General features: G+C 40.3%; 1 protein-coding gene across 7 annotated transcripts in view; it reads left to right on the top strand.

Annotated features, from left to right (window-relative positions):
* PDZD2 (PDZ domain containing 2) overlaps window positions 1-15,228 on the top strand; it is a 324,153-nt gene that overhangs the window by 244,480 nt on the left and 64,445 nt on the right. For all 7 annotated transcript variants that reach the window (XM_034442438.3, XM_034442437.3, XM_087885630.1 and 4 more), the window contains one exon: window positions 291-452. In XM_034442438.3, coding sequence (XP_034298329.2) covers window positions 291-452 — 162 coding nt within the window. The remainder of the gene's footprint in view (window positions 1-290; window positions 453-15,228) is intronic.

The raw sequence follows: 15,228 nt of genomic DNA, 5'->3' as shown, positions 1-15,228 counted from the left end.
GTTCAAAACTCACCAGGCTCAAGGTTGACTCAGCCTTCCATCCTTTCAAGGTAGATAAAATGAGGACCCGGATTGTGGGGGCAATAAGCTGACTTTGTATAAAAAAGAACACTGTTTGGGGGGGGGGGGGGGCGAAAGCCCTACTAAGCAGGTATATACAAAAGTATGAAGGCTATTGCTTAACGCATTGTAAGCCGCCCTGAGTCTCTGGAGAATGGCGGCATATAAATTGAACCAATAAATAATAAACAAATATATATATAATGGCATGTATCGTTCTTCCCTTGTAGGAAGGAGCAGAAGAAGATGTTCTTCATTATCCATCTACAAGTTTGCCAGACTTAATTAGCACTTGTTCTGCTCAGGATACGGCCACCTGGATTGACAATAAGGAGAATGAAGCACCGGAAGAAGAGGATGGAAAGGCCCCAGAATCAGAAGTCCTGGAACCTGTAAGTATGATGTTTGTGAAGATGCTCAATCATCCAGGTCATGGTTGTCCCAAAGGTGCTTTTCCAAAAGACAACTGGACTTTCTTGGTTTTTTCCCTTGAAAATGTTTTGTTTCTCATCTAAGAACTGAAGATGCTTCTTGGATGAGAAGTGAAACTTTTTCAAAGAAAAAAAAAACCAAGAAAGTCCACTTTGCCTTTTGGAAAAAGCATCTTTGGGACTGTAAATATGAACTTTCCCAGGAAACTTATATATTGGGATATGCCCTGCCCAACTCAGCTTTGCATAGCTAAAAATCTCACTTGGGTTGGTCTCAAAAAGCTAAACGGGCTGGTCTCCAAAACCGAAACGTTGAAAATGGTTAGTACTTGGCTATCATTGCAAGCCAGGTTTCTAGGCTAATCTGGAAAATTGAAAAACCCTCTGGAAGAAGGCAGTGACAAATCACTTTTGTAATGATGTCAATAAAGGTACATACATAGATGTCTCCATAATATGATAAGGAGTCGTCAACTTCTATTGAAAAGATATTTTTCTTTACAAGTCAATTCCACTCAAATTCTTCTTTGTTTAAAGAACAGGCAAGTTTTATTTATGTACATGTACACATTCTTGGGGACATGGTTAAGGGGACGTGGTGACTCAGTGGCTAAGACGCTGAGCTTGTCAATCGAAAGATCGGCAGTTCAGTGGTTCAAATCCCTAGTAATAACCTGTGTAACGGGGTGAGCTCCCGTTACTTGTCCCAGCTTCTGCCAACCTAGCAGTTCAAAAGCACGTAAAAAATGCAAGTAGAAAAATAGGGACCACCTTTGGTGGGAAGGTAACAGCGTTCCATGCGCCTTTGGTGTTTAGTCATGCCGGCCACATGACCACAGAGATGTCTTCGGGCAGCGCTGGCTCTTCGGCTTTGAAACGGAAATGAGCACCGCCCCCTAGAGTCGGGAACGATTAGCATATATATGTGAGGGGAACCTTTACCTTTAACATGTTCTTGGAGGTACAGTATGTATTTTGTCTCCATGTACTGTATGGAGCCTTGTATCAGAAAGTTGAGATAAATTTGCTTATTAATTTAGGAAATGCAAATGATGTGAGCTTGCTTAAAATTGCAAGTCAAATGACATTTATTACTTCACTGGAATACTATTTGAACAAATATTGATTAACATGTTGGTCATTTCTTTTAGCAATTGCAGCTGCTTTAGAGGTTTATCAGAGAATCATATTTTGCTTTCTTCAGAAAGACTATCATTGCAATTTACTAAAAAAAAATAATTCAGACATGTTCTTTGCTAAATAAACCATGATGGCTTATTAGATCAAGATTGACTATGCTCTTGTTCTTTTATAAAGCATAATGAAAAATGGCCAGCATCAACCACAGTTCTCCCTCACAAAAGAAACTGGTTTAATTTGACTAGAAGAGGAAGGGAGCAGATAAGCACAATTCCATTTCAGTCCACTTAAACCAACGTTTATTGACTTTCAGTGATTGGACTTCAGTGTGTCACTGTGGATTATTTTCATATTTCATATTTCATTTTAGCCAAACTCCCAACGAACTCCTTGTGACCTTTGTAGAAGATATTGTACTTTGTATAAATAAGTCAGTTTCTTTCTTAGCTTCTTCTTACCTCATTCTTTGTGTAATATATTGATTCTGGATCTGCTCTTGATGGCTGTTTTAGTGATTTATTTATCAATTACCATCTGGAGCTATTCAGTTTGAGGTAAATATTATAGAAACCCCTGCTCCAAAGAATTAAGCTGGACCTAGGAAGATATGGAAGCCCCCATTTGATCAGTTTGGAGACCTGTCTGGTCCAATATCCTCTTTCCTTATAATATGTAATTGCTTGTAGCCATTTCAAATTCCAAGCAAGGGACTATGGACAGAAATACAAAAGAGAGCAGGATATCTTTGGGTAATTGAAGGGGTTAGAGCTGGAGGATAAGGATAAAACATATCTAACTATAGAGGAATAAATTAAGATAAGGAACCTAGCTTTATTTATATTAACCACTTTAGCCATCTATTTGTAGGGTTAAACATGCTTGGAAAATGATCAGAAGAAGTGCTTGGGTATTTGTGTGATTATTTTTCTGCTACGCATTAAAGAGCCACATCTTTTTAAAGGCTTCTTTAAGAATTGTGTTAAAAACGCAAATGAAACACCCCTTTAAAGGAGCTGCATCATTTTCACATTTGTACAGAGCAAAAGAGGCAGCTGCTTTAATGAGGAATAGAGACTTGACCTCCTTGCAAAATGTCATCTTATTTTCTTAATAGTTCTTTTTTCCTCCAGTGTACACTTTCTGGTGCAGAATATACAAGTATTTAAAGGTTATGATGCGTTAGATTTCGGAGAGATCAGGTGACTAGTATAAGAGTTTGAAGATAGGAGACTTGTGATTAGAACAATTAAGTGAGTGAATTAATAACTAGGCAGATGAAGTAGGTGCTTCATCATTGGAGGTTTTTAAGAAAAATCTGAACAGCCACAAGTCTGAAATGGTATAGGGGAATGATGACTAACCTTTTCCGGACCGAGTGCCCAAAGCACGCAAGCGCGTGCCGGAACCCCCAAAATGCAATGTTTGCACTGCCTCCCCGCATGCGTCCCCCCGCATACGCACGTGGTCCCCTGCACCACCCCGCACATTCACCACCCGTGCACACGCACCGCTCCACACATGTGTGCCCCCCGCATGCATGTGCCCCCCCCGCACATGCACGGCAGAGACCCGACAACCAGCTGGCTGGCGGGAGGTGCGCATGCATGCGTGGCGGAACTGAATTGGGGTGATGGCTCGCGTGCCAACAGAGAGGGCGCTGTGTGCCACACAGTGCCCTCTCTGTGGGCATGCGAGCCGTTGCCCCGGTTCAGTTTGCCATCACGGATATAGGGTCCCCTGTTTGAGCAGGGGGTTGGACTAGAAGACCTCCAAGGTCCGTTCCAGTTCTATTCTGGTTCAATCACATTCCGTAACAAAGTAGAACAAAAAGCTCCAAAAAGTGTCAACAGCTATTAGGATTTTAAACCTTGGTCAGCTACTGCAGTATTGACAGTGTTGAGATAGGGGATTAGTGGTTTCACCCTGTAAGACAACTTTCTTCACATTTTGTGTAGAAATGAGATTGCCCAGGGAGACAGATCAATCCACAGGGGTTTACAGGAATCACTCTGTTAGTTCAGAGAATGAGGCACAATAGAGCAAGCACATATTTGAAAGCACAAATTGGATCTAACTGTCTAATTGAATCAGAATCTGAAAGGCAAGTCTATAATTACAATAAAATATTAAAGTCCAAGCATTAAAATTTTATAATTGAGTAATTGAATAGATTTATGCCCAGCTAAATAGCACCTGCCTATTCTTCGCTACTTCCAGAAAATAGGTCACTGGTGGTGCAGTAGATTGACTTGTACATACACAGAATCACTTGGCAGTGAGATGAGCAGCGTATGGATTTAATAAAGAACTACCTAAATAAATAAAGACATGTTAAGACAATGCAGCTAGTCCTCAACTTATGACCCCAATTGAACCCCAAATTTCTGTTGTTAAGTGAGACATTTGGTTCCCCCCCCATTTTATGACCTTTCTTGTTGTTAAGTGAATCACTGCAGTTGATAAGTTAGTAACCTGGTTGTTAAGTGAATCTGGCTTTCCCATTGACTCTGCTTGTCGAAAGGTTGCAAAAGTTGATCTCTTGACTTAGCAATGGTTGTAAGTATGAACCATTTTGCCAAGCATCTGAATTTTGATTCCCATGATCATGGGGATGCTACAAAGGTTGCAACTGTGAAAAATGGCCATAAGTCACTTTTTTTCAGTGCCATGGTAACTTTGAACGGTCACTAAATGAACCGTTGAGAACTGTTGTAAATTGAGGACTACCTGAAGTTTTATTTGAAGAACCTGCTTCACACATTCAGTTGCATTCAGACAACACACTAACTCTGGCAAGGGTTAAGGTGGGTCAGCCTTTTTTGTAGCTGAGTCAGTTAGAGCTGAATGGAAGAATAAGAACTGATTAAAGAATTCCCTATGACCACCCAGAAAATGTGAACAATGTATTGCTTCTCATCCAAGAAGCTTCTTTAGTTCTGACTGAATGGTGCAGAATGGAAGGATGCAAGGATTTATATTCTTTGCAGTCCTCTGGTCGTTAGCAGCCTTTGTTCAATTTCAAATCTTTATTGTCAGTGCACCAGTGGTGGGTTCCTCCCGGTTCGGCCCGGTTCCGCGGAGCTGGTAGCGGTGATGATATGACGTCACTGAACCGGTTCTGCGCCCCTCCGCGTTATTCTTATCTTTTATTTGGCCCCACCCCCAATCTATTGCTGCCTCCTGAGTCCCAGCTGATGGGCTATAAGGAAAAACTGTTTAAACTCTTGCCGCAGAGCTTCAAAGGGCCGCCCTACAGCTGATCAGTGGTAAAAGGCAGTTTGGTGGTAGACCGGTGCCTCCAAAAACAAATGAGTAGACCGGTGCCTGTATAAATAAATGGGTAGACCAGTGCCTGCAAAAATATATGAGTAGACCGGTGCCTGCAAAAATACATGAGTAGACCAGTGCCTGCAAAAATAAATGGGTAGACCAGTGCCTGCAAAAATAAATGGGTAGACCAGTACAGCTCTGCAAGTAGTTAAAAGCCTGGTAGACCAGTACCTGTGCTAAATCCTAAATAATTGTCACATGACCATCAAGCCACACCCACAAAATAAGCCACGCCCACAGAACCGGTAGTAAAAAATTTTAGAACCCACCCCTGCAATGCACAACATATGTACAATGAGATTTGTTGAGCTCCCTCTGTGCACCCCTCCCAACACAATATGACTCACAGTGAAGACAGAAAATCCCTAATCCAATAAATCATATTAACAAAACACCCAGTCCTATTGTATCAGTGTGAACATGTTACACATTGCACTGGCCCTGCAGTGAGAAAGAAAGCAAAGACCAGATGAAGGAATATAAAAGGAATATAAATCCTTCCATTCTCCACCATTCAGTCAGAATTGAAGAAGCTTCTTGGATGAGAAGTAAAATGTCTTCAAGGAAAAATGAGAAAGTCCAATTGCGTTTTAAAAATGCATCTTTGTGATAACACAAAACATGGCAATATTGAGTCCAGATTTTCCCCAATTTTTATTTCAGGAGACTGATTTAAACAACTAAGATACAATGCCAATTTATTGTAGATTATTCATAATGCTGTCTCTACCATTAAGCAACCAATTTTGGATGCCTTTAAAAATCAATAAATCTTAACTTATTAATGTAATGTGTACTATATTTTTAAGTATCAGTTGCTTGTGGGATTTTCTAATTTGGCTATTCTGGGTTAGCCTGGCCCCATGCCTTGAGGTTTTCTTACCTTCCAAATGTGTTGGACTTCAGTTACTGTAACTCTTAACCAACATGGCCTTTGGCCGTACAGTTACTGTAATACAACTTTGCAAATAATAAGGGGATATTTTCAAAACTAATCATATGAATAATCAATCTTGAGACTCAGATCTGCTCATAGAAAGCTCTGATCACAAAATGATAGTGGGAAAACCACATTTTCCTTCCATGTGGAGTTGCAAAAAAAATACAGTATAATGTTTCTGCAGGTGTTGAAAATTCTAAGATATACATGTGTCATTTAACACTGTTTTAAAATAGCAACCATTCATTTATACAAAAGGCAAAGAATTTTGCTGTGTATTTTATATTCGAAGGGATCAGTTGTATTATCTTAACTCTCCCCAGGCCGCTAATTTTCACTGAATAGATTGCATTTTTCAAAATTATTTCTTTCTGACTGCCTACTTTCTGATATACCTAAGGTGACCAGACGTCCCGCTTTTGGCGGGACAGTCCCGCTTTTGAGCAATTTGTCCCGCGTCCCGCGGCGTTTTAAAAAAGTCCCGATTTTTCATTCTGTCTCCTGAGTCCCCGCTGATGGCTAGAGGGAAAAAAAACTCTTTAAACTCTTGCCGCGGGGCTTCAAAGGGCCGCCCTATGTTGATCAGCTCGGCTTCCCCCTCTCAGCTGATTTGCGCAGGGCTCTGCTCTTCCTAAATTGCTCCAGCAGTTTTTTTTTCTCTTTGTGCAAACCAAGCTCAAAACGAAAATGAAAGTAAAACTGGCTGTTGGCTTTGCTGTTTGCTTGCAACGTTGGAAAATTAGGCAGCAGATTTATTTTCCTTTTCCTCACCAAAAAAGGTAGGTGGAAACAATGGGAAATTATTTAGGGCAAAAGAGGAGAGTTCAAGATTTTAAAACACAAAAGAAAAAAAAGCTCTTTTTAACTAGGGAATTGTAATAATTGAGATACTATTAATTGTATACTGTGTTGAAAGCAGAAATGGTTAAGTTCTGGTTTGGAGGAATATATGGGGGAAATTATTTGGTTTATTATTATTGGTAAATATAATTAATTGATTTGTAAGAAATTGGATTGCATGGAAATAATTGGAATATTCATGTTCATATTAATATACAAAAAAGATAGTTATATAACTAATTGATTTATATTAAAATGTTGAATTTGTATTAAACAACTGTATTACATAATTACATAATTAACCAATGTGAGGATGGATATAAAAATAGATGACAATGGAAAGGGGTATAATATAGAATAGAAGGGAAAAATTGAATTTGATTAAGATTAGAGATGAGGATGAAGGGTAATATTGTTTTTTTTAAAAAAATAGATGAGGAATAAATATGGCAAAAAGGAAATATAGAAATTGTAAATTTAATTGAAATGACTAAACACTGTTTAAATTTGTGAACCAGCCAAATATTCTGTTCAAAGAAAATACATTGTATGTTTGTATGTGTGTTTCTAATTATTGCTATTTATTCATATTTGTTCTCTTTTATTCTTTAAAGTTTAACAATTCATTCTTTATCTTAATATCTTTATATTTGTTTGGGGTTGGCTTTCTTCCCTTTCATCTTTTTTATTGTACAGCAATCTTTCTCCTCAAACCTACCACCTCTCTTTTCTTTCCTTCTTACTTTCTCTTCCCCCCACCCTCTTCTTCTCCTCCCTATTTCCTCTTCCTTTCTCCTTCTCCTCCTCTCTTCCTCCCTCTCTTACCGTCACTCCTACTCTAATTTCCCTTCCCTTCCTTCATCCCTCTCTATTGCTGTATCCTTTTGTGCATATGGACTACTCAGAGGGCTGAAAAAGTTATTTTTGACTGGTCCTCACACTTTTGACCAGTCCTCGAACTTACGACTGTCCTCACATTTTACATTTTTGCCCTATCTTGTCATCATGGTGAAGAGAAGCAGTTGTGAAATGAGTGACATGGTTGTTAAGAATGCTGCACGGGCATAAATGTGAGGATGGTCATAAGTGTGAGGACCAGTCAAAAGTGCGAGGACCTGTCAGAAATGACTTTTTCAGCCCTCTGAGTAGTCCCTATACACATAGCCATGGCCACCAGGTCACATGACCAGCTAGCCACGCCCACCCAGTCACATGGCCTCCAAGCCACGCCCACACAATAAGCCACGCCCACAATGGTGTCCTTCTTACCAATGTTAAAATCTGTTCACCTTACCCTATACACATAGCCATGGCCACCCAGTCACATGACCAGCTAGCCACGCCCACCCAGTCACATGACCAGCTAGCCACGCCCACAAAATAAGCCACGCCCACAATGTCCCTCTTTACCAATGTTAAAATCTGGTCACCTTAGATATACCCGTATTTTCCGGCGTATAAGACGACTTTTTAACACATGAAAATCTTCTCAAAAGTTGGGGGTTGTCTTATATGCCGGGTGTTCTCCTGTAACCAGGCAGACCAGCTCGAAAGGCTCTGACAATCCCAGTTGAGTTGCCTGCTGATCAGGCAATTCAGCTGGGATCGCCAGAGCCATGTAAAAGAGAAAAAGTTTTCCCCCTCCAGCTTGCTTACTTCAGCTGCTAGTCGCAACGCTTGCTTCGCTTGCCTGAATCCATTCCATCAGCAAGCATCTCCCTGCCTGCAATCAAGCAGGCAGGAAGTTATGGACTTCAACTCCCAGAATTCCTCAGCCAGCAAAGCAAAGCTGGCTGAGGAATTCTGGGGGTTGAAGTCTACAAGTCTTAAAGTTGCCAAGGTTGGAGACCCCTGTTCTATTGGGTAAGTTTTTTTCCCCTTGGGATCTTTAAAAAAAAAATAGTTAATTGGGTTTTTTTTTTTAGTTCTTTTTTAGACCTAGTCATTTAAAGTTTAGGAAGTTTTAAATTTAGCTTTCATATAAAAATAAAATAAAATAAAATAATATTTGTGCAGCTTTCTGAGATTTAATGTGTTTCTGTAGTGTTTCACTCTAACTACACAAACACACAAAATCTCACAAAGCTGTATGTGGAATTTTGTGTGTGTAAAGTGTGAAAGTTGGGTTTTTGGGCTTTTTGTGGCTGTGTGAGGTTCCTGCTTGTTGCAGGGGCCATTTTGGGTCTAGCACAGCTGCTTTTACATTGTGGGTGAGCCAGTTGTGTTGTGTTGTGTGTGTGTAAAGTGTGAAAGTTGTTTTTTTGGGCTTTTTGTGGCTGTGTGAGGTTCCTGCTTGTTGCAGGGGTCATTTGGGTGTAGCACAGCTGCTTTTACATTGTGGGTGAGCCAGTTGATGTTTTTTAATTTTTATTTGGTGTGCGTTGGAAGAGGGGTAGTCTTATACGGCGAGTATAGCCCAAACCCTATATTTTAACAGGAAAAGTTGGGGGTCGTCTTATACGCCCAGTTGTCTTATACGCCGGAAAATACGGTAGTTGCCACTGTAAAAATACATGTATGGAATGTATGGAATTAATTATGTGGAGTAATGCATAGGGCAAACCTTTATCAAATAAGATTGCTATACTTCAAATAAAGATGCCCAATGGGAATTTTCTTGTGTAATGTACAGAAGTTAGGTTCTTTATTAAATGCATCCAATGATATAGTGATTCTCTGCTTTGTGGCAACCCCTGAGATATCGGAGCACTGCTATCGTGTCACCCCAGTCCTTCTTTTTATTAAAGAATGAAAAGGGAGCAAAATTGTCGGAATAAATGCAGCCTATCACCCCATAACAGTTTACCCAAAGGCAAACTGGTACATTCCTTCCCTGGAACGTTTTACCCTTCGGTGCAGAGTTTATATGTTTTACTAGGCTTATTTATTTATGCATTTCTTGCCTTTTGTTATAATTCAATCATGGAGTGATTCTGGATGGCTTCAGCTTACTGTTAAAAGCATTGGATAAGTAACACCTAAAACCAGATAGGATCAGAAGATTTAATGGTATGCACTGGGAAGATGAAAACCAAACATATCAAACATCAGCAATTACTACTGGGGATCAGATCCTTCATGTTCCACTGGAAAGGGACATCTCCTAATGCTTTACAGCTGGACCTGAAGTGCACCAGCTCTTCCAGTTCTTATTGGCTGCACAGAAACAATAGAGCAAAGGCAGTCCTGTAGCTGACTAGGACCCTGTTGTGGTCCGCCAGCAGCCTGCGGACCTGGCAGTGGAGTCGGACAGTGAGGAGGCTGGGGGGGACCATGGGTCAGTCTTGGAGTCAGGGGAAGGCCCGGATGAGGGCTCTGCATTGGAGGCAAAGATGAGGCCAGGGCCATCTGCGAGTGATGCACGGATTCCGAAGCCTCCAGAGGCGGACAGCAGAGAGGCAGAGGAACAGGAGGAGCCTGTTCCTAGTGCATGCATGTGAAGAGCTGCCAGAAGGCAAGAGCAGCTGAAGCAAAAAGGACGACTTGGGAGTAAGGCCAGACATAAGGTTTAAAAGAACAGCAACGAGCCTTTGGGTTTCTTATCAGCGTCTCTTGTACTTTGTAGGTTTTTTGCCAAGAAAAGCCTTTGGCAACGTGCCAAAGACATCAAAGGTTGGTAATAAGGCCGAAGGATTTGTTTTGGACTAAAGCTGAGAATGAATTAATTCTCAGCTGTTTTAATAAAATAAGTTTGTTCAGGACTGAATTGTGTTTGGTAATCACTACGTGGGCCTCCATCACAACAGACCTAAGCTATGAAAGGCTTTATAGATGACAATCAAAACCTTGAATTGATCCTGCATATCTAGTATCATTGCAACCCAGGGAGCAAAAAAAGTAGTCCTTCTACAATAGAATGTGTAGGAGGCCATCACAGGGCATTAGTGATTGTGAGGTGAGAAGGACCTTCTAGTGTATATCCAGAATTGATTTAGACTACAGTCCTCTTGGCCATGGCTGCCACTTTTCATTGAGGAGGAGCCAAGAGTCCAAGAGGACATCCCCCCCCCTAAATTATGCACAAGTTCTACTTGGGGCGGGGCCCATCCCACTGTCCCGTTTTTGCCAAAAACAGGACCATTTTCACCAAAAACGGGGTGTGCAGAGGGTTTAGGACGCCTGCAGAGTGCTCTTGGGGGCTGGGGAGGGCAAAAATGGGACACGTGAGGGGTTCAGGAGGTGAAAAACGGGCTTGTTTTTGGCAAAAATGAGATGTGCAGAGGGTTTGGGAGGCCTGCGGAGTGCTCCTGGGGGCCGGGGAGGGCAAATACCAGACGCATGGAAGCCAAAAACTTTTTTTTCTTGTTTTCCTCTTCGAAATCTAGGTACGTCTTATACTCTGATGCGTCTTATAGTCCGAAAAATACAGTATATCCTTCAAGTCAGTGACTTGACTCCTGGTGATTGTCTGGACAAATTCATGACGTTTTCCTGGCAGCATTTTCAGAAATAGTTTGCCATTTACTTCTTCCAGGGCTGAAGGACAATGACTGGACCAAGGTTACCCTGCTGGCTTCATGCCTAAGACAAGACAAGAACTGACATTTTCTCAGCTTCTAGCCCAGTGTCTTTAACAACACCAGCTGTCATAAATAATATAAGTACTAATAATCAACAATCTATAGAAAAAGTAACGTATAATAATGGGGAATACCATAATTAACGGTTGAGATTAAAACATCTCTGGCAGGAAAAAAGGTCCTTGTTTGGACAGGAAAATATGGGAACCTTTTATTCCTAAGCCTGTTAAAAGATATTAAAAAAAAAAATCAGGAAGTGAGTTAACAATTCAATCATCAAAAGTCCCTTGTAATTTGAATAGGTGGAAATGCTAAAAAAGCACACCAAAACTTTGAAAGCCCTTCTTAAAAGCAATTAGAGGCTACTTGACTCCTTCATTTCCCCAGTGTATCATATACAATACAGCAATGAAAAATGAAGTATGCAACAGAGTTGGCTTTCAGGATACCTATTTTACTTACTAATCAGTAATGGGGGAAAGAGGCTGTATCTTCTGCCAGGCAAGAGATGAGCAATGTTCTGTGTCCAGGGGCCATCCAACAGGGTCTCTACAGCGGTAATGACTTGTCTCTAAAAGAGGCAGGGATGAAAATGTCATCCCAGTTTGTAGTTATCCCCATATCATTTTAGAGTAAATTCTTTGGGGTAAAATGCTGTTTTCCACCACGAATCTATGAAGATTCTGCTTCTTTAGAGAAGGTAACTTTAGAGTTTAATATCGCAGGGAAGCAAATTTTTTTAAAAAAATCCATATCTATGTTCTATGCATCAGATATAATAAGAGACAAATCTATCATATTCTTCAGTAACCATACATTTCTTTTTTGTAAAGGACAGTCCATTTCAGCTGTCTTTAGATTTATTTAATTACTTTTTTTTTTGGCTTCTCTCTTGTTGAATTGTTTTGTAAGGCAAAGTTATGCCCATAAACAATTATATTTTTTATCCCAATGGCCCTCTTCCAGACTTGCTCCTTTTTCAAGTTTCTCCTTATTTTTTCCCAAGTAAATATTATCATTGTACATATCCTACACCAATAGTCTTTTTGTTTTCTTTAAGCAGAGGAAGCCCAATATTTCATTTCACAAGGAAAAATAAGTAAACTCCGATTAAGTCTCATTCCTCCCCTTACGTAACAGAAATCCTGAAGAGATGCAGAGTAACATTCAGCTACCATAGTGAATGCCTTCTGAATCTCACAGAGACAGTGAACTGTGTGTAGGGAGGGGGGGTGCTCTTTGTGCGTTTGTGTATGTGTTTGCGTTTGTGTATGTGTTGTGTGATGAGATACATATGAAGTTATTGTGAGTACCAGGCTAAACCTTTTGAGCTTCTTTCTTGCCTGTTGTGAACAAAAAAAAAAAAGTTCTTGGAAAAGTTGCCTCTTGAGAAAAATCAGCCAGGTTTTCTGAATTCTTTAAAATCCTGTTTTTAATTAGCAATATGCATTCAGAACTGAACAAGCATAATTTCCTGGAGAATCAGTTACCTCCTATGGCACGGTTACTGTCTTGGCAGACGGGCAATTTGTGAAAAGGCTTTGGTCACTGATGGCTAGGCAAAAAAATAAAAAATAAAAAAAACCATGCATTTTCAGCGGACTGTGGCAGCCAAAGATTACAAACTGGGGCCCATGAGAAACTCGTAGAAGCTTAATGGGTAGGATTTCTGTTTATTTTCAGAACAGAATGATATCTGGGGTTTTTGGGAAGTAAAAAAGCTGCAGTGTATACAACACACTGTACATTTTTGGCACGAGTGGGGAAATCAAGAATGCTTTCTCTTTGAGTCTTTGTTGTTATTTTTCTCCTGGCAAAACTCTGTTCGGTTCTTTGTATGCATTTCTTCCCCCCCCCCTTTATAGCGCTCTGAAATCAGCAAGTAATAGGTGCGCCAGTTAAACGGTTATAATATAATTATGTGTCTTTTGTTAAACCACTATTATTAATATGCATGTTTAAGTTACACACCAGACCATCGAAAATATAATTTTGTCAGCAAATCTCGCCCTAACTCTTATTTATTTATTTATTTATTTATTTATTTATTTATTTATTTATTTATTTTTCAAATTACCGCCCCTCTCCTTTCGGACTCAGGGCGGTGAACAGCCCAGTAAAACACTTTATATACAAAAGTTAAAATAGATTTAAAATAATTAAATAATTTGGCCCATAATTAAAACATTTCAATTCAATTATGATGAGCTTGCATTGTTTTCCCCTATAAGAATAAATTTCTGAATATATTTTAAGACATCTATGAGTTGACTTTCTAGGGTCTTTAAAAAAAATAAAATAAACAGACACAAAGAAAGTTTGGTTTGAGACACAAACGCTGCATAAGGAAGCCTTTACATCCAGAGCTACTAACTGGCTGTGTTCCCACAACCTACTTAACTGGGTCAGTTGAGGATTAGCGTGGCATGGGAATGCCAGAAAGGGTTAATGGTCAACTAACTCCGGGGGGGGGGGGGAGGTTAAATTTAATCCGAAACAGACCCTGTCATATAGAAAGTTACACTTGTTCTCTCCCATTGATTTGGGTGATGGAATACTTAAACTCAACTCGTTAAATTGTTTGTGTATTTAGATCTCCAAGAAAAAGAGCTGGAGAAAAAAAAGTCTTAGTTGAATAGGAACCTGAAAATTCTGCAGGGCTGATTGGCTCACCCGGCTAGGCGGTTTCAACCGCTGCTTACCTGGCCAATAGCAGGAGGCTAATGATGTCAGGAAGGCTTGCCAGGATGTTAGTAACCCGGTTGTTAAGCCAGAATCTGGCTTTCCTATTGCCTTTGCTTGTCAGAAAGTGGCAAAAGGTGATCACATGATTCTGTAACACTGCAACCGTCATAAATATGAGTCAGTTGCCAAGCATCTGAATTTTGGTCACGTGACCATGGGGATGTTGCAACAGTTGTGAGAAAAATGGTCCTGATTCTCTTTTTTTCAGTGCCGCTCAGTGGTGGGATTCAAATAATTTAACCACTGGTTCTATGCCCTAATGACCGGCTGGGTGGGCCATAGTGGTTGTGGCCAGGGGGTGTGACAGACAGCACTCGGCCTCCTGCACCCACCTGGGAGCAAAAAAGAGGCCAGGGGAGGGGACGCGCCGTACCCCCTGCGCCCCATTTTGGGCCTAGGAAGCCTCCCTGCGCTTACCTGGGAGCCAAAATGGGGCGCGTGGGGACTCCTGGAAGGGGTGGGGCCACCCAGCAATTTAACTACTGGTTTTCTCGAACCAGCTGAATCCCACCACTTGTGCCATTGTAACTTCGAACTGTCACTAAATGAACTGTTGTAAGTCAAGGACTACTTGTATGTTCTTGTCTGGCAGTGGGAAAAATAGGCACTTATTTTAAATCCCCCCCAAATAATTCTAATATTATTCTGGTCCCTCTAGTTCAGTTAGAGAGTAATGAATATATCAGTTATGATTCGGCCTACTTTCTCATTTCTCCAAGGCAAACCAGGGTTTGCATCATTTTGGTCTTCTAAAATCTTTAAAAACTTAATATGAATTCCTTTTAAAAGCGTACTTTATATATGCATTTTCCCCACCAATTTTCCCTGACACATTTCCGAAAACTTTTCCCCATTTATGGGTAGGTTCTTTCCATGTGTGGTATTTTTAAACTAGCAAATTGCATTAACAAAATCAGGAAAATATTGATTTCAAAGAGCAACTGTGCTTCGGTTTATGCATTGAATTAAGATGTATATATTAAATCAAATGGCACTTAAAGATGAGCTGAATGAGTTTTTCCACATCTGTGCTGTCCATACTGTATTGTTTTCAAAGTAGATTGATGGTCTTTTCTTTCAAAATTAGCTTTCTAAGCATTTCTCCATATCTGGACTGCCAAAATCTGGGCAAATATTACATGGTACCAAAGATTTAACCATTTAGTGGTTGTCTGGAATTTGCAGCCTTAAATATGGTGATCCTACTGTTGCAAAAAACAGG

This window comes from Pantherophis guttatus, chromosome 2 (assembly GCF_059756535.1).
Source record: "Pantherophis guttatus breed Tessera chromosome 2, ASM5975653v1, whole genome shotgun sequence".
Lineage (NCBI taxonomy): Eukaryota > Metazoa > Chordata > Lepidosauria > Squamata > Colubridae > Pantherophis > Pantherophis guttatus.
Note: the sequence above shows the minus strand (reverse complement) of the source record. Positions and strands in the feature narration are given on the sequence as shown.